Source organism: Vulpes lagopus, chromosome 5 (assembly GCF_018345385.1).
Source record: "Vulpes lagopus strain Blue_001 chromosome 5, ASM1834538v1, whole genome shotgun sequence".
Lineage (NCBI taxonomy): Eukaryota > Metazoa > Chordata > Mammalia > Carnivora > Canidae > Vulpes > Vulpes lagopus.
In genome coordinates this window covers 57,675,765-57,693,806 of record NC_054828.1, presented here as the reverse complement: position 1 = coordinate 57,693,806, position 18,042 = coordinate 57,675,765, and the positions used below count along the sequence as shown (strand labels likewise).

Genomic DNA, 18,042 nt, shown 5'->3' with positions numbered 1-18,042 from the left:
CCCCATGCTGTTGACCCCCTCAGGCCCTGTGCTGCTGACCCCCCACGGGCTCCATGCCCCATGCTGCTGACCCCCCCGGGTCCCATGCTGCTAACCCCCCCGGGTCCCGTACTGTTGTCCCCCCCGGGCCCCGTGCTGCTGACCCCCGGCAGGATCCGTGCTGCTGACCCCCGTAGGCCCCGTGCTGCTGACCCCCCCGGGCCCCGTGCTGTTGACCCCCTCAGGCCCTGTGCTGCTGACCCCCCACGGGCTCCATGCCCCATGCTGCTGATCCCCCCGGGTCCCATGCTGCTAACCCCCCCGGGTCCCGTACTGTTGTCCCCCCCGGGCCCCGTGCTGTTGACCCCCTCAGGCCCTGTGCTGCTGACCCCCCACGGGCTCCGTGCCCCATGCTGCTGACCCCCCCGGGTCCCGTGCTGCTGACCCCCCAGATCCCGTCCTGCTGACCCCCCAATGCCCTGTGCTGCTCACCCCCCTGGGCCCCTGCTGCTGAACCCTTAGGCCCTGTGTGTTGACCCCCTGCGGGCTCCATGCCCCATGCTGCTGACCCCCCCCCCCCAGGTCCCGTGCTGCTGATCCCCCAGGCCCTGTGCTGCTGATCCCCCAGGCCCCGTGCTGCTGACCCCAAGGCCCTATGCTGCTGACACCTCCGGGCCCCATGCTGCTGACCCCCCTAGTCCCTCTGCTGCACACCCCCCCAGGCCCTGAGCTGTTGACCCCCCGCAGGCCCGGTGCTGCTGATCCCCCCAGGCCCTGTGCTATTGAATCTCCCCAGGCCCTTTGCTCCTGAACCCCAGGCCCCGTGCTGCTGACCCCCGCAAACCCTGTGCTACTGACCCCCCAGGCCCCGTGCTCAAGACCGCCACGGGCTCCGTGCTGCTGACACCCTATCCCTGTACTGCTGACGCCCACAGGCCCCGTGCTGCTGACCCCCCGCAAGGTCCAGGCCCCGTGCTGCTGACCCCCCAGGCCCGTGCCGCCGACCCCCCAGTCCCTGTGCTGCTAAACCCACCCATGTCCAGTGCTGCTGAACGCCCAGGTCCCCGTGCTGCTGACCCCACCGGATACCGGCTGTTGCCCCCCCGGGCCCCGAGCTGCTGACCCCCCCAGGTCCCGTGCTGCTGACCCCCCAGACCTTGTGCTGCTGACCCCCTGTGGCTCGGTGCCCCATGCTGCTGATGCCCCAGCCCCGTGCTACTGACCCCCCGGGCCTCCTGCTGCTGACCACCCCCTAGGCCCTGTGCTGCTTACTCCCGCTCACGGCCCCTGCTGCTGACCCCCCCAGGAGCCGTGCTTCTGACCCCCCTAGGCCCTGTGCTGCTGACTCCCCGCAGGCCCCATGTCCCATGATGCTAACCCCCCCAGGCCCCATGCTGCTGAACCCCCCCAGAACCCGTGCTGCTGACACCCCCAGGCCCGGTGCTGCTGCCCCCCCCCCGGCCCCCTGCTGTTGACCCCTCAGGCCCTGTGCTGCTGACCCCCCGCAGGCTCTGGCCTATGCTGCTGACCACCCCGGGTCCCGTGCTGCTGACCCCCCAGATCCCGTGCTGCTGACCCCCCAATGCCCTGTGCTGCTCACCCCCCGGGGCCCGCTGCTGCTGAACCCATCAGGCCCTGTGTGTTGACCCCCTGCGGGCTCCGTGCCCCATGCTGCTGACCACCCCCAGGTCCCATGCTGCTGACCCCCCCGGGTCCCATGCTGCTAACCCCCCCGGGTCCCGTACTGTTGTCCCCCCCGGGCCCCGTGCTGTTGACCCCCTCAGGCCCTGTGCTGCTGACCCCCCACGGGCTCCGTGCCCCATGCTGCTGACCCCCCCGGGTCCCGTGCTGCTGACCCCCCAGATCCCGTCCTGCTGACCCCCCAATGCCCTGTGCTGCTCACCCCCCTGGGCCCCTGCTGCTGAACCCTTAGGCCCTGTGTGTTGACCCCCTGCGGGCTCCATGCCCCATGCTGCTGACCCCCCCCCAGGTCCCGTGCTGCTGATCCCCCAGGCCCTGTGCTGCTGATCCCCCAGGCCCCGTGCTGCTGACCCCAAGGCCCTATGCTGCTGACACCTCCGGGCCCCATGCTGCTCACCCCCCGGGGCCCGCTGCTGCTGAACCCATCAGGCCCTGTGTGTTGACCCCCTGCGGGCTCCGTGCCCCATGCTGCTGACCACCCCCAGGTCCCCTGCTGCTGACCCCCCTAGGTCCCGTGCTGCTGACCCCCCAGGCCCCGTGCCGCTGACCCCCCAGCCCCTGTGCTGCTAAACTCACCCACGCCCCCTGCTGCTGACAGCCCCGGGCCCCGTGCTGTTGTCCCCCCCGGGCCCTGTGCTGCTGACCCCCCCCAGGTCCTGTGCTGCTGACCCCCCAGGCCTTGTGCTGCTGACCCCCCAGGCCCTTTGCTGCTGAATCCCGGGCCCCGTGCTGCTGACCCCCGCAAACCCTGTGCTACTGACCCCCCAGGCCCCGTGTTCAAGACCGCCACGGGCTCCGTGCTGCTGACACCCTATCCCTGTACTGCTGACCCCCCAGGCCCTTTGCTGCTGAACCCCGGGCCCCGTGCTGCTGACCCCCCAGGGCCCGTGCCGCCAACCCCCCAGTCCCTGTGCTGCTAAACCCACCCATGTCCCGTGCTGCTGACCGCCCAGGTCCCCGTGCTGCTGACCCCACCGATACCGGCTGTTGCCCCCCCGGGCCCCGAGCTGCTGACCCCCCCAGGTCCCGTGCTGCTGACCCCCCAGGCCTTGTGCTGCTGACTCCCCGCGGCTCGGTGTCCCATGCTGCTGATGCCCCAGGCCCCGTGCTACTGACCCCCAGGGCCTCCTGCTGCTGACCACCCCCTCGGCCCTGTGCTGCTTACTCCCGCTCACGGCCCCTGCTGCTGACCCCCTGGGGCCCTTTGCTGCTAACCCCCCAGGCCCCGTGCTGCTGACCCCCTCAAGCCCTGTGCTGCTGACCCCCCGTGGGCTCTGTGCCCCATGCTGCTGACCCCCCCGGGTCCCGTACTGTTGTTCCCCCCCGGGCCCCGTGCTGCTGACCCCCCACAGGATCCGTGCTGCTGACCCCCCATAGGCCCCGTGATGTTGACCCCCCCGGGCCCCGTGCTGCTGACCCCACCGGTGCCCCGTGCTGTTGACCCCCCCAGGCCCTGTGCTGCTGATCCCCCAGGCCCCGTGCTGCTGACCCCCCCCAAGCCCCGTGCTGCTGACCCCCTAAGGCCCCGTCCTGCTAACCCCCCCCAGGCCCCGTGCTGCTGACCCCAAGGCCCTATGCTGCTGACACCTCCGGGCCCCATGCAGCTGACCCCCCAGGCCCTCTGCTGCACACCCCCCCAGGCCCTGAGCTGTTGACCCCCCGCAGGCCCGGTGCTGCTGATTCCCCCCAGGCCCTGTGCTTTTGAATCCCCCCAGGCCCTATGCTGCTGAACCCCGGGCCCCGTGCTGCTGACCCCCGCAAACCCTGTGCTACTGACCCCCCAGGCCCCGTGCTCAAGACCGCCACGGGCTCCGTGTTGCTGACGCCCTATCCCTGTACTGCTGACGCCCACAGGCCACGTGCTGCTGACCCCTGCAGGACCTGTGCTGCTGACCCCCCGCAGGCCTCATGGTTTTGAACCCCCACAGGCCTCGTGGTTTTGACCCCCTCAGTCCCTGTGCTGCTGACCCCCCGTGGGCTCCGTGCCCCATGCCACTGACCCCCCGCCCCCCGTGCTGCTGATCCCTGAGGCCCTATGCTGCTAAACCCACCCACGCCCCGTGCTGCTGACCCCGCCAGGACCCGTGCTGTTGACCCCCCAGGCCCTGTGCTGCTGATTCCCCACAGGCTCCATGCCCCATGCTGCTGAACCCCAGTCCCGTGTTCCTGACCCCCGAGGCCCTGTGCTGCTAAACCCACCCACGCCCCGAGCTCCTGACCCCCCCAGGCCCCGTGCTGCTGACCCCCCAGACCCTGTGCTGCTGACTCCCCGCAGGCTCCGTGCCCCATGCTGCTGACCACCCTGGGTCCCGTGCTGCTGACCCCCCAGTCCCGTGCTGCTGACCCCCCAATGCCCCGTGCTGCTCACCCCCCTGGGCCCCCTGCTGCTAAACCCATCAGGCCCTGTGTTTTGACCCCCTGCGGGCTCTGCCCTGTGCTGCTGACCCCCCAGGGTATCGTGCTGTTTTCTCCCCGGGCCCCGTGCTGCTGACCCTCTCAGGTCCCGTGCTGCTGACCCCCCAGGCCTTGTGCTGCTGACCCCCGCGGCTCCGGGCCCCGTGCTGCTGACGCCCCAGGCCCCGTGCTACTGACCCCCCCCAGGCCCCGTGCTGCTGACCCCGCCCCAGGCCCTGTGCTGCTTACCTCCCCCCAAGGGCCCATGCTGCTGACCCCCGGAGGCCCTTTGCTGCTAAACCCCCAGGCCCCGTGCTGCTGACCCCCTCAGCCCCTGTGCTGCTGAACCCCCGGGTCCCGTACTGTTGTCCCCCCAGGCACCGTGCTGCTGATCCCCCGCAGGATCCGTGCTGCTGACCCCCACGGGGCACGTGCTGCTGACCCCCCAGGCCCCGTGCTGCTGACCCCAAGGCCCTGTGCTGCTGACACCTCCGGGCCCCATGCTGCTGACCCCCCTAGGCCCTCTGCTGCACACACCCCCAGGCCCTGAGCTGTTGACCCCCCGCAGGCCCGGTGCTGCTGATCCCCCAGGCCCTGTGCTGTTGAATCCCCCCAGGCACTATGCTGCTGAACCCCGGGCCCCGTGCTGCTGACCCCCGCAAACCCTGTGCTACTGACCCCCCAGGCCCCGTGCTCAAGACCGCCACGGGCTCCGTGCTGCTGACACCCTATCCCTGTACTGCTGACGCCCACAGGCCGCGTGCTGTTGACCCCTCCAAGACCTGTGCTGCTGATCCCCCGCAGGCCTCGTGGTTTTGACACTCTCAGGCCCTGTGCTGCTGACTCCCCACAGGGTCCATGCCCCATGCTGCTGACCCCCCCAGCCCCGTGTTACTAACCCCCCGAGGCCCTGTGCTGAGAAACCCACCCACGCCCAGAGCTGCTGACCCCCCGGGCCCCGTGCTGCTGACCCCCCAGATCCTATGTTGCTGACTCCCCGCAGGCTCCGTGCCCCATGCTGCTGACACCCCCAGCCCCGTGCTACTGACCACCCCCAGGCCCTGTGCTGCTAAACCCACCCACGCCCCATGCTGCTGACCCCCAGTCCCGGTGCTTTTGTACCCCCTCCAGGCTCCATGCTCCTGATCCCCCAGGCTCCGTGCTGCTAACCCCATATCCATGTACTGCTGAACCCCCCCAGACCCCGTGCTGCTGACCCCCCAGGTACCGTGCTGTTGTCTCCCCCGGGCCCCGTGCTGCTGACCCTCCCAGTCCCGTGCTGCTGACCCCCCAGGCCCCGTGCTACTGACCCCCCCGGGCCCCGTGCTGCTGACTCCCCCCCAGGCCCTGTGCTGCTTACCTCCCCCCAAGGGCCCATGCTGCTGACCCCCTGAGGCCCTTTGCTGCTAAACTCCCCAGGCCCCGTGCTGCTGACTCCCTCAGCCCCTGTGCTGCTGAACCCCCGGGTCCCGTACTGTTGTCCCCCCTGGGCCCCGTGCTGCTGACTCCCCCGGGGCCCGTGCTGTTGACCCCCTCCGCCCTGTGCTGCTGACCCCCCGCGGGCTCCGTGCCCCATGCTGTTGACCCCCCCGGGTCCCGTTCTGTTTACCCCCCAGATCTCGTGCTGCTGACCCCCCAATGCCGTGTGCTGCTCACCCCCTCGGCCCCCTGTTGCTGAACCCCTCAGGCCCTGTGTGTTGACCCCCTGCGGGCTCCATGCCCCATGCTGCTGACCGCCCCCAGGTCCCTGCTGCTGAACCCCCTAGGCCCTGTGCTGCTGATCCCCCAGGCCCCGTGCAGCTGACCCCCGCGGGCCCCGTGCTGCTGACCCCAAGGCCCTGTGCTGCTGACACCTCCGGGCCCCATGCAGCTGACCCCCCAGGCCCTCTGCTGCAGAACCCCCCAGGCCCTGAGCTGTTGAACCCCCGCAGGCCCGGTGCTGCTGATCCCCCCAGGCCCTGTGCTTTTGAATCCCCCCAGGCCCTATGCTGCTGAACCCCGGGCCCCGTGCTGCTGACCCCCGCAAACCCTGTGCTACTGACCCCCCAGGCCCCTTGCTCAAGACCGCCACGGGCTCCGTGCTGCTGACGCCCTATCCCTGTACTGCTGACGCCCACAGGCCCCGTGCTGCTGACCGCCCAGGTCCCCGTGCTGCTGACCCCACCGGATACCGGCTGTTGCCCCCCCCGGGCCCCGTGCTGCTGACCCCCCCAGGTCCCGTGCTGCTGACCCCCCAGGCCTTGTGCTGCTGACCCCCTGCGGCTCTGTGCCCCATGCTGCTGATGCCCCAGGCCCCGTGCTACTGACCCCCCGGGCCTCCTGCTGCTGACCACCCCCTAGGCCCTGTGCTGCTTACCGCCCCCACGGCCCGTGCTACTGACCCCCTGAGACTCTTTGCTGCTAACCCCCATAGGTCCCGTGCTGCTGCCCCCCCCAGGCCCTGTGCTGCTGACTCCCCGCAGGCTCCGTGCCCCATGCTGCTGACACCCCCCAGCCCCGTGCTACTGACCAACCCCAGGCCCTGTGCTGCTAAACCCACCCAAGCTCCGTGCTGCTGACCCCCAGTCCCGGTGCTTTTGTCCCCGCCCCAGGCTCCATGCTCCTGACCCCCTCGAGCTCCGTGCTGCTGACCCCATATCCATGTACTGCTTAACCACCCCCCCAGACCCCGTGCTGCTGAACTCCCCAGGCCCTTTGCTGCTGACCCCCCCCCCCCGGGCCCGTGCTGCTGAACCCCCGGGCCCGTGCTGCTGACCCTCCCAAGACCCCATGCTGCTGACCCCCCCCAGGTCCCGTGCTGCTGACCCCTCCAGGACCTGTGCTGCTGACCCCCCGCAGGCCTCGTGGTTTTGACCCCTCAGTCCCTGTGCTGCTGACCCCCGCGGGCTCCGTGCCCCATGCCGCTGACCACCCCCAGCCCCGTGCTACTGATCCCTGAGGCCCTATGCTGCTAAACCCACCCACGCCCCATGCTGCTGACCCATCCCTGGACCTGTGCTGGTGACTCCACACAGGCTCCATGCCCCATGCTGCTGACCCCCCCAGCCCCGTGTTACTGACCCCCCGAGGCCCTGTGCTGCTAAACCCACCAACGCCCCGAGCTGCTGACCCCCCCAGGCCCCGTGCTGCTGACTCCCCAGACCCTGTGCTGCTGACTCCCCGCAGGCTCCGTGCCCCATTGCTGACCACCTCAGCCTCGTGCTGCTAACCCCCCCTCCAGGCACCGTGATGCTGATCCCCTCTGCCCTGTGCTGCTGACCCCCCAGGGTATCGTGCTGTTGTCTCCCCCGGGCCCCGTGCTGCTGACCCTCTCAGGTCCCGTGCTGCTGACCCCCCAGGCCTTGTGCTGCTGACCCCCGCGGCTCCGGGCCCCGTGCTGCTGACGCCCCAGGCCCCGTGCTACTGACCCCCCCGGGCCCCGTGCTGCTGACCCCCCCCAGGCCCTGTGCTGCTTACCCCCCCCAACGGCCCATGCTGCTGACCCTCTGAGGCCCTTTGCTGCTAAACCCCCAGGCCCCGTGTTGCTGACCCCCTCAGCCCCTGTGCTGCTGAACCCCCGGGTCCCGTACTGTTGTCCCCCCAGGCACCGTGCTGCTGATCCCCCGCAGGATCCGTGCTGCTGACCCCCACGGGGCACGTGCTGCTGACCCCCCAGGCCCCGTGCTGCTGACCCCCGCAAACCCTGTGCTAATGACCCCCCAGGCCCTGTGCTCAAGACAGCTACGGGCTCCGTGCTGCTGACACCCTATCCCTGTACTGCTGACGCCCACAGGCCCCGTGCTGCTGACCCCTCCAGGACCTGTGCTGCTGACCCCCCGCAGGCCTCATGGTTTTGACCCCCTCAGTCCCTGTGCTGCTGACCCCCCGCGGGCTCCCTGCCCCATGCCGCTGACCACCCCCAGCCCCGTGCTACTGATCCCTGAGGCCCTATGCTGCTAAACCCACCCACGCCCCGTGCTGCTGACCCCCCCTGGACCTGTGCTGGTGACTCCACACAGGCTCCATGCCCCATGCTGCTGACCCCCCCCAGCCCCGTGTTACTGACCCCCCGAGGCCCTGTGCTGCTAAACCCACCTACGCCCCGAGCTGCTGACCCCCCCAGGCCCCGTGCTGCTGACCCCCCAGACCCTGTGCTGCTGACTCCCCGCAGGAACCGTGCCCCATGCTGCTGACCACCCCAGCCTCGTGCTGCTAACCGCCCCCCAGACACCATGTTGCTGACCCCTTCCGCCCTGTGCTGCTGATGCCCCAGGCCCTGTGCTGCTGACCCCCCGCAAGGTCCGGGTCCCGTGCTGCTGACCCCCCGGGCCCCGTGCTGCCTAGCCCCCAGGCCCCATGCTTCTGACCCCCCAGGCCCTGTGCTGCTAAACCCACCCATGCCCCGTGCTGCTGACCGCCCCGGGCCCCGTGCTGCTGACCCCCCAGGGTATCGTGCTGTTGTCTCCCCCGGGCCCCGTGCTGCTGACCCTCCCAGTCCCGTGCTGCTGACCCCCTGGGCCCCGTGCTGCCTAGCCCCCAGGCCCCATGCTTCTGACCCCCCAGGCCCTGTGCTGCTAAACCCACCCATGCCCCGTGCTGCTGACCCCCCAGGGTATCGTGCTGTTGTCTCCCCCGGGCCCCGTGCTGCTGACCCTCCCAGTCCCGTGCTGCTGACCCCCCAGGCCTTGTGCTGCTGACCCCCGCGGCTCCGGGGCCTGTGCTGCTGACACCCCAGGCCCCGTGCTACTGACCCCCCCGGGCCCCGTGCTGCTGACTCCCCCCCAGGCCCCGTGCTACTGACCCCCCGGGCCTCCTGCTGCTGACCACCCCCTAGGCCCTGTGCTGCTTACCGCCCCCACGGCCCGTGCTACTGACCCCCTGAGACTCTTTGCTGCTAACCCCCATAGGTCCCGTGCTGCTGCCCCCCCCAGGCCCTGTGCTGCTGACTCCCCGCAGGCTCCGTGCCCCATGCTGCTGACACCCCCCAGCCCCGTGCTACTGACCAACCCCAGGCCCTGTGCTGCTAAACCCACCCAAGCTCCGTGCTGCTGACCCCCAGTCCCGGTGCTTTTGTCCCCGCCCCAGGCTCCATGCTCCTGACCCCCTCGAGCTCCGTGCTGCTGACCCCATATCCATGTACTGCTTAACCACCCCCCCAGACCCCGTGCTGCTGAACTCCCCAGGCCCTTTGCTGCTGACCCCCCCCCCCGGGCCCGTGCTGCTGAACCCCCGGGCCCGTGCTGCTGACCCTCCCAAGACCCCATGCTGCTGACCCCCCCCAGGTCCCGTGCTGCTGACCCCTCCAGGACCTGTGCTGCTGACCCCCCGCAGGCCTCGTGGTTTTGACCCCTCAGTCCCTGTGCTGCTGACCCCCGCGGGCTCCGTGCCCCATGCCGCTGACCACCCCCAGCCCCGTGCTACTGATCCCTGAGGCCCTATGCTGCTAAACCCACCCACACCCGTGCTGCTGACCCCCCCAGGACCTGTGCTGGTGACTCCACACAGGCTCCATGCCCCATGCTGCTGACCCCCCCAGCCCCGTGTTACTGACCCCCCGAGGCCCTGTGCTGCTAAACCCACCAACGCCCCGAGCTGCTGACCCCCCCAGGCCCCGTGCTGCTGACCCCCCAGACCCTGTGCTGCTGACTCCCCGCAGGCTCCGTGCCCCATTGCTGACCACCTCAGCCTCGTGCTGCTAACCCCCCCTCCAGGCACCGTGATGCTGATCCCCTCTGCCCTGTGCTGCTGACCCCCCAGGGTATCGTGCTGTTGTCTCCCCCGGGCCCCGTGCTGCTGACCCTCTCAGGTCCCGTGCTGCTGACCCCCCAGGCCTTGTGCTGCTGACCCCCGCGGCTCCGGGCCCCGTGCTGCTCACACACCAGGCCCCGTGCTACGGACCCCCCCAGGCCCCGTGCTGCTGACCCCGCCCCAGGCCCTGTGCTGCTTACCTCCCCCCAAGGGCCCATGCTGCTGACCCCCGGAGGCCCTTTGCTGCTAAACCCCCAGGCCCCGTGCTGCTGACCCCCTCAGCCCCTGTGCTGCTGAACCCCCGGGTCCCGTACTGTTGTCCCCCCGGGCACCGTGCTGCTGATCCCCCGCAGGATCCCTGCTGCTGACCCCAAGGCCCTGTGCTGCTGACACCTCCGGGCCCCATGCTGCTGACCCCCCTAGGCCCTCTGCTGCACACACCCCCAGGCCCTGAGCTGTTGACCCCCCGCAGGCCCGGTGCTGCTGATCCCCCCAGGCCCTGTGCTGTTGAATCCCCCCAGGCACTATGCTGCTGAACCCCGGGCCCCGTGCTGCTGACCCCCGCAAACCCTGTGCTACTGACCCCCCAGGCCCCGTGCTCAAGACAGCTACGGGCTCCGTGCTGCTGACGCCCTATCCCTGTACTGCTGACGCCCACAGGCCCCGTGCTGCTGACCCCTCCAGGACCTGTGCTGCTGACCCCCCGCAGGCCTCATGGTTTTGACCCCCTCAGTCCCTGTGCTGCTGACCCCCCGCGGGCTCCGTGCCCCATGCCGCTGACCACCCCCAGCCCCGTGCTACTGATCCCTGAGGCCCTCTGCTGCTAAACCCACCCACGCCCCGTGCTGCTGACCCCCCCTGGACCTGTGCTGGTGACTCCACACAGGCTCCATGCCCCATGCTGCTGACCCCCCCCAGCCCCGTGTTACTGACCCCCCGAGGCCCTGTGCTGCTAAACCCACCTACGCCCCGAGCTGCTGACCCCCCCAGGCCCCGTGCTGCTGACCCCCTAGACCCTGTGCTGCTGACTCCCCGCAGGCACCGTGCCCCATGCTGCTGACCACCCCAGCCTCGTGCTGCTAACCCCGCCCCAGGCACCATGTTGCTGACCCCATCCGCCCTGTGCTGCTGTTGCCCCAGGCCCTGTGCTGCTGACCCCCCGCAAGGTCCGGGTCCCGTGCTGCTGACCCCCCGGGCCCCGTGCTGCCTAGCCCCCAGGCCCCATGCTTCTGACCCCCCAGGCCCTGTGCTGCTAAACCCACCCATGCCCCGTGCTGCTGACCGCCCCGGGCCCCGTGCTGCTGACCCCCCAGGGTATCGTGCTGTTGTCTCCCCCGGGCCCCGTGCTGCTGACCCTCCCAGTCCCGTGCTGCTGACCCCCCAGGCCTTGTGCTACTGACCCCCCCGGGCCCCGTGCTGCTGACTCCCCCCCAGGCCCTGTGCTGCTTACCTCCCCCCAAGGGCCCATGCTGCTGACCCCCTGAGGCCCTTTGCTGCTAAACCCCCAGGCCCCGTGCTGCTGACTCCCTCAGCCCCTGTGCTGCTGAACCCCCGGGTCCCGTACTGTTGTCCCCCCCGGGCCCCGTGCTGCTGACTCCCCCGGGGCCCGTGCTGTTGACCCCCTCCGCCCTGTGCTGCTGACCCCCCGCGGGCTCCGTGCCCCATGCTGTTGACCCCCCCGGGTCCCGTTCTGTTTACCCCCCAGATCTCGTGCTGCTGACCACCCAATGCCGTGTGCTGCTCACCCCCTCGGCCCCCTGTTGCTGAACCCCTCAGGCCCTGTGTGTTGACCCCCTGCAGGCTCCGTGCCCCATGCTGCTGACCGCCCCCAGGTCCCGTGCTGCTGAACCCCCTAGGCCCTGTGCTGCTGATCCCCCAGGCCCCGTGTTACTAACCCCCCGAGGCCCTGTGCTGCCAAACCCACCCATGCCCCGAGCTGCTAACCCCCCGGGCCCCGTGCTGCTGACCCCCCCAGATCCTATGTTGCTGACTCCCCGCAGGCTCCGTGCCCCATGCTGCTGACACCCCCAGCCCCGTGCTACTGACCACCCCCAGGCCCTGTGCTGCTAAACCCACCCACGCCCCATGCTGCTGACCCCCAGTCCCGGTGCTTTTGTCCCCCCTCCAGGCTCCATGCTCCTGACCCCCTCGAGCTCCGTGCTGCTAACCCAATATCCATGTACTGCTGAAACCCCCAGACCCCGTGCTGCTGAACTCCCCAGGCCCTGTGCCGCTGACCCCCCAGGCCCATGCTGCTGACCCCACCCAGGCCCCGTGCTGCTGACCGCCCCCCCAGGCCCCAGGCTGCTGACCCTCCGGGCCCCGTGCTGATCACCACCCAGGCTACGTGCCGCTGACCCCCCAGCCCCTGTGCTGCTAAACCCTCCCACGCCCCGTGCTGCTCCTCCCCCATAGGCCCCGTACTGCTGACCCCCCGAGCCCTGTCCTGCTGACCCCCCCAGGCCCCTAGCTCCTGACCCCCTCGGGCTCCGTGCTGCTGACCCCTATCCCTGTACTACTCACGCCCCCAGGCCCCATGCTGCTGCCCCCCCTTGGGCTCTGTGCCTCGTGCTGCTGTCACCCCCGGGCTCCATGCTGATGACCCCACCTGGCCACGTGCTGCTGACCCCCGCCGGCCCCAAGTACCTGACCCCCCCGGGATCCATGCCCCATGCTGCTGACCACCCCGGGCCCAGTGCTGGTGACCGCCCTCAGGTCCCAGGCTGCTCCCCCACCACAGGCCCCATGCTGCTGACCCCCAAGGCCCTGTGCTGCTGACACCCCCAGGCCCTGTGCTGCTGCCCCCCCCAGGCCCCGTGCTGCTGACCCCTCCAGGACCTGTGCTGCTGACCCCCCGCAGGCCTTATGGTTTTGACCCTCTCAGGACCTGTGCTGCTGACTCCCCACAGGCTCCATGCCCCATGCTGCCGACGCCCCGGCCCTGTGCTACTGACCCCCCGGGGCCCCGTGCTACTGACCACCGCGGGCCCCGTGCTGCTGACCTCTCCAGGCCCTGTGCTGCTTACCACCCCCCACGGCCCATGCTGCTGACCCCCTGAGGCCCTTTGCTGCTAACCCCCCCAGGTCCCGTGCTGCTGCCCCTCTCAGGCCCTGTGCTGCTGACCCCATGCGGTCTCCGTGCCCCATGCTGCTGACCCCCCCGGTTCCGTACTGTTGACCCCCCCGGGCCCCGTGATGCTGACCCCCCCGCAGGATCCGTGCTGCTGACCCCCCGTAGGCCCCATGCTGCTGACTCCCCCGGGCCCCGTGCTGTTGACCCCCTCCGCCCTGTGTTGCTGACCCCCCGCGGGCTCCGTGCCCCATGCTGCTGACCCCCCCGGGTCCCGTGCTGCTGACCCCCCAGATCCCGTGCTGCTGACCCCCCAATGCCGTGTGCCGCTCACCGCCCTCGGCCCCCTGCTGCTGAACCCCTCAGGCCCTGTGTGTTGACCCTCTGCGGGCTCCATGCCCCATGCTGCTGACCCTCCCCAGGTCCCGTGCTGCTGACCCCCCAGGCCCTCTGCTACAGAACCCCCCAGGCCCTGAGCTGTTGACACCCCCAGGCCCTGTGCTGCTGCCCCCCCCAGGCCCTGTGCTGCTGACACCCCCAGGCCCTGTGCTGCTGCCCCCCCCCAGGCCCCGTGCTGCTGACCCCTCCAGGACCTGTGCTGCTGACCCCCCGCGGGCCTCATGGTTTTGACCCCCTCAGTCGCTGTGCTGCTGACCCCCGCGGGCTCCGTGCCCCATGCCGCTGACCACCCCCAGCCCCGTGCTACTGATCCCTGAGGCCCTCTGCTGCTAAATCCACCCATGCCCCGTGCTGCTGACCCCCCCTGGACCTGTGCTGGTGACTCCACAGAGGCTCCATGCCCCATGCTGCTGACCCCCCCAGCCCCATGTTACTGACCCCCCGAGGCCCTGTGCTGCTAAACCCACCAACGCCCCGAGCTGCTGACCCCCCCAGGCCCCGTGCTGCTGCCCCCCCAGACCCTGTGCTGCTGACTCCCCGCAGGCTCCGTGCCCCATGCTGCTGACCACCCCAGCCCGTGCTGCTAACCCCCCCCCAGGCACCGTGTTGCTGACCCCCTCCGCCCTGTGCTGATGACGCCCCAGCCCCTGTGCTGCTAAACGCACCCATGCCCCGTGCTGCTGACCGCCCCGGGCCCCGTGCTGCTGACCCCCCCGGATATCGTGCTGTTGTCTCCCCCGGGCCCCGTGCTGCTGACCCTCCCAGGTCCCGTGTTGCTGACCCCCCAGGCCTTGTGCTGCTGACCCCCGCGGCTCCGGGCCCCGTGCTGCTGACGCCCCAGGCCCCGTGCTACTGACCCCCAATGCCGTGTGCTGCTCACCCCCTCGGCCCCCTGTTGCTGAACCCCTCAGGCCCTGTGTGTTGACCCCCTGCGGGCTCCATCCCCCATGCTGCTGACCGCCCCCAGGTCCCGTGCTGCTGACCCCCCTAGGCCCTGTGCTGCTGATCCCCCAGGCCCCGTGCTGCTGACCCCAAGGCCCTATGCTGCTGACACCTCCGGGCCCCATGCAGCTGACCCCCCAGGCCCTCTGCTGCAGAACCCCCCAGGCCCTGAGCTGTTGACCCCCCGCAGGCCCGGTGCTGCTGATCCCCCCAGGCCCTGTGCTTTTGAATCCCCCCAGGCCCTATGCTGCTGAACCCCGGGCCCCGTGCTGCTGACCCCCGCAAACCCTGTGCTACTGACCCCCCAGGCCCCGTGCTCAAGACCGCCACGGGCTCCGTGCTGCTGACGCCCTATCCCTGTACTGCTGACGCCCACAGGCCCCGTGCTGCTGACCCCTCCAGACCTGTGCTGCTGACACCCCGCAGGCCTCATGGTTTTGAGCCCCCACAGGCCTCATGGTTTTGACCCCCTCAGGCCCTGTGCTGCTGACCCCCCGCAGGCTCCGTGCCCCATGCCGCAGACCCCCCCAGCCCCATGCTACTGATCCCCGAGGCCCTGTGCTGCTAAACCCACCCACACCCCGTGCTGCTGACCCCGCCAGGACCTGTGCTGCTGACCCCCCCCAGACCCTCTGCAGCTGACTCCCCACAGGTCCATGCCCCATGCTGCTGACCCCCCAGCCCCGTATTACTGCCCCCCTGAGGCCCTCTGCTGCTAAACCCAACCACGCCTCGAGCTGCTGACACCCCAGGCCCCGTGCTGCTGACCCCCAGACCCTGTGCTGCTGACCGCCCCCAGGCCCCATGCTGCTGACCCCCTCCACCCCGTGCTGCTGACTCCCCAGGCCTTGTGCTCCTGACCCCACCCAAGGTCCGGGCCCCGTGCTCCTGACCCCCTGGGCCCCGTGTTGCTGACCCCCAGGCCCCGTGCCGCTGACCCCCCAGCCCCTGTGCTGCTAAACCCACCCATGCCCCGTGTTGCTGACCGCCCCGGTCCCCGTGCTGCTGACCCCCCCTAGTACCGTGCTGTTGCCCCCCCGGGCCCCGTGCTGCTAAACCCAACCCCGCCCCGTGTTGCTGACCCCCAGTCCGGGTGCTTTTGTCCACCCACCCCAGGCTCCATGCTCCTGACCCCTCGAGCTCCGTGCTGCTGACCCCATATCCATGTACTGCCTAACCCCCCAGACCCTGTGCTGCTGAACTCCCAAGGCCCTGTGTTGCTGACCCCCCCCAGACCCTGTTCTGCTGACTCCCTGCTGGCTCCTTGCCCCATGCTGCTGACCACCCCAGCCCCGTGTTACTGACCCCCCGAGCCCCTGTGCTGCTAAACCCACCCACGCCCCGAGCTGCTGGACCCCCAGGCCCCGTGCTGCTGACCACCCACAGGCCCTGTGCTGCTAAACCCACCCAAGCTCCGTGCTGCTGACCCCCAGTCCCGGTGCTTTTGTCCGCCCCCCCCGGCTCCATGCTCCTGACCCCCTCGAGATCCGTGCTGCTGACCCCATATCCATGTACTGCTTAACCCCCCCAGACCCTGTGCTGCTGAACTCCCAAGGTCCTGTGTTGATCCCCCCCGCCCCGGGCCCGTGCTGCTGACCCTCCCAAGACCCCATGCTGCTGACCCCCCCCAGGCCCTGTGCTGCTGACCTCCGCGGGCTCTATGCTGCTGACCCCACCCAGGCCCCGTCCTGCTCACCGCCCCCAGGCTTCGTGCCGCTGACCCCCCAGCCCCTGTGCTGCTAAACCCACCCACCCCCAGTGCTGCTCCTCCGCCATACTGCTGACCCCCCCCGAGCCCTGTCCTGCTGACCCCCCCGGCCCTGAGCTCCTGACCCCCTCGGGCTCCGTGCTGCTGACCCCTATCCCTGTACAACTCACCCCCCCAGGCCCCATGCTGCTGCCCCCCCTGGGCTCTGTGCCTCGTGCTGCTGTCACCCCCGGGCTCCGTGCTGATGACCCCCCCAGGTCCCGTGCTGCTGACCCCCCAGGCCTTGTGCTGCTGACCCCCCACGGCTCCGTGCCCCATGCTGCTGATGCCCCAGGCCCCATGCTACTGACCCCCCGGGGTCCCGTGCTACTGACCCCCCCGGGCCCCGTGCTGCTGACCCCCTGAAGCCCTTTGCTGCTAATCCCCCAGGCCCCGTGCTGCTGACCCCCGCAGGATCCGTGCTGCTGACCCCCCGTAGGCACCGTGCTGATGACCCCCCCCCGGGCCCCGTGCTGCTGCCCCTCCCCGGGCCCCGTGCTGTTGACCCCCTCAGGCCCTGTGCTGCTCACCCCCCTGGGCCCCCCGCTGCTGAACCCCTCAGGCCCTGTGTGTTGACCGCCTGCAGGCTCCAACCCCATGCTGCTGACCACCCCCAGGTCCCGTGCTGCTGACCCCCCCAGGCCCCGTGCTGTTGACCCCCCCTAGGCCCTGTGCTGCTGATCCTCCAGGCCCTGTGCTGCTGACCACCCCCAGGCCCCGTGCTGCAGACCCCCCCCCAGCCCCGTCCTGCTAACCGCCCCCAGGCCCCGTGCTGCTGACCCCAAGGCCCTATGCTGCTGACACCTCCGGGCCCCATGCTGCTGACCCCCCTAGGCCCTCTGCTGCACACCCCCCCAGGCCCAGAGCTGTTGACCCCCCCGCAGGCCCGGTGCTGCTGATCCCCCCAGGCCCTGTGCTTTTGAATCCCCCCAGGCCCTATGCTGCTGAACCCCGGGCCCCGTGCTGCTGACCCCTGCAAACCCTGTGCTACTGACCCCCCAGGCCCCGTGCTCAAGACAGCTACGGGCTCCGTGCTGCTGACGCCCTATCCCTGTACTGCTGACGCCCACAGGCCCCGTGCTGCTGACCCCTCCAGGACCTGTGCTGCTGACCCCCCGCAGGCCTCGTGGTTTTGACCCCCTCAGGCCCTGTGCTGCTGACCTCCCGCGGGCTCCGTGCCCCATGCCGCTGACCCCCCCCAGCCCCATGCTACTGATCCCCGAGGTACTGTGCTGCTAAACCCACCCACGCCCCGAGCTGCTGACCCCCCCAGGCCCCGTGCTGTTGACCCCCAGACCCTGTGCTGCTGACTCCCCGCAGGCTCCGTGCCCCATAATGCTGACACCCCCCAGTCCCGTGCTACTGACCACCCCCAGGCCCTGTGCTGCTAAACCCACCCATGCCCAGTGCTGCTGACCCCCAGTCCCGGTGCTTTTGTCCCCGCCCCAGGCTCCATGCTCCTGACCCCCTCGAGCTCCGTGCTGCTGACCCCATATCCATGTACTGCTTAACCCCCCAGACCCCGTGCTGCTGAACTCCTCAGGCCCTGTGCTGCCCCCCACTCCGGGCCCGTGCTGCTGACCCCCCCGGGCCTGTTCTGCTGACCCCCCCCAGGCCCCGTGCTGCTGACTCCCCGTGTCCCGTGCTGCTGACCCCCCAGGCTTTGTGCCGCTGACCCCCAGCCCCTGTGCTGCTAAACCCACCCACGCCCAGTGCTGCTCCTCCCCCATACTGCTGACCCTCCCGAGCTCTCTCCTGCTGACCCCCCCAGGCCCCGAGCTCCTGACTCCCTCAGGCTCCGTGCTGCTGACCCCTATCCCTGTACAACTCACCGCCCCCGGCCCCATGCTGCTGCCCCGCCCTGTGCTCTGTGCCTCGTGCTGCTGTCACCCCCGGGCTCCGTGCTGATGACCCCACCTCGCCCAGTGCTGCTGACCCCCGCCAGCCCCGAGTACCTGACCCCCCCGGGATCCGTGCCCTGTGATGCTGACCACCCCGGGCCCAGTGCTGGTGACCGCCCCCAGGTCCCAGGCTGCTCCCCCACCACAGGCCCCATGCTGCTGACCCCCTCGAGCTCGTGCTG

General features: G+C 70.3%; 1 protein-coding gene across 1 annotated transcript; it reads left to right on the top strand.

Annotated features, from left to right (window-relative positions):
• The first annotated feature begins 60 nt into the window (after positions 1–60).
• On the top strand, positions 61–17,095 carry LOC121491779 (proline-rich protein 36-like). Its single transcript, XM_041756951.1, has 39 exons — positions 61–172; positions 845–940; positions 1,023–1,162; positions 1,488–1,611; positions 2,016–2,114; positions 2,380–2,499; positions 3,228–3,320; positions 3,396–3,515; positions 4,133–4,180; positions 4,452–4,505; positions 4,691–4,810; positions 5,494–5,545; positions 5,691–5,761; positions 5,864–5,980; positions 6,055–6,174; positions 6,666–6,716; positions 6,864–6,995; positions 7,588–7,639; positions 7,730–7,827; positions 8,428–8,665; positions 8,961–9,070; positions 9,139–9,189; positions 9,336–9,436; positions 9,811–9,887; positions 10,013–10,134; positions 10,323–10,442; positions 11,043–11,115; positions 11,263–11,361; positions 12,047–12,148; positions 12,333–12,502; positions 12,613–12,792; positions 12,886–12,933; positions 13,015–13,035; positions 13,166–13,237; positions 14,285–14,377; positions 14,452–14,571; positions 16,099–16,254; positions 16,350–16,394; positions 16,893–17,095. The coding sequence occupies exons 1-39, from the start codon at positions 61–63 to the stop codon at positions 17,093–17,095; spliced, it is 4,020 nt and encodes a 1,339-aa protein (XP_041612885.1).
• The last annotated feature ends 947 nt before the right edge of the window (positions 17,096–18,042 follow it).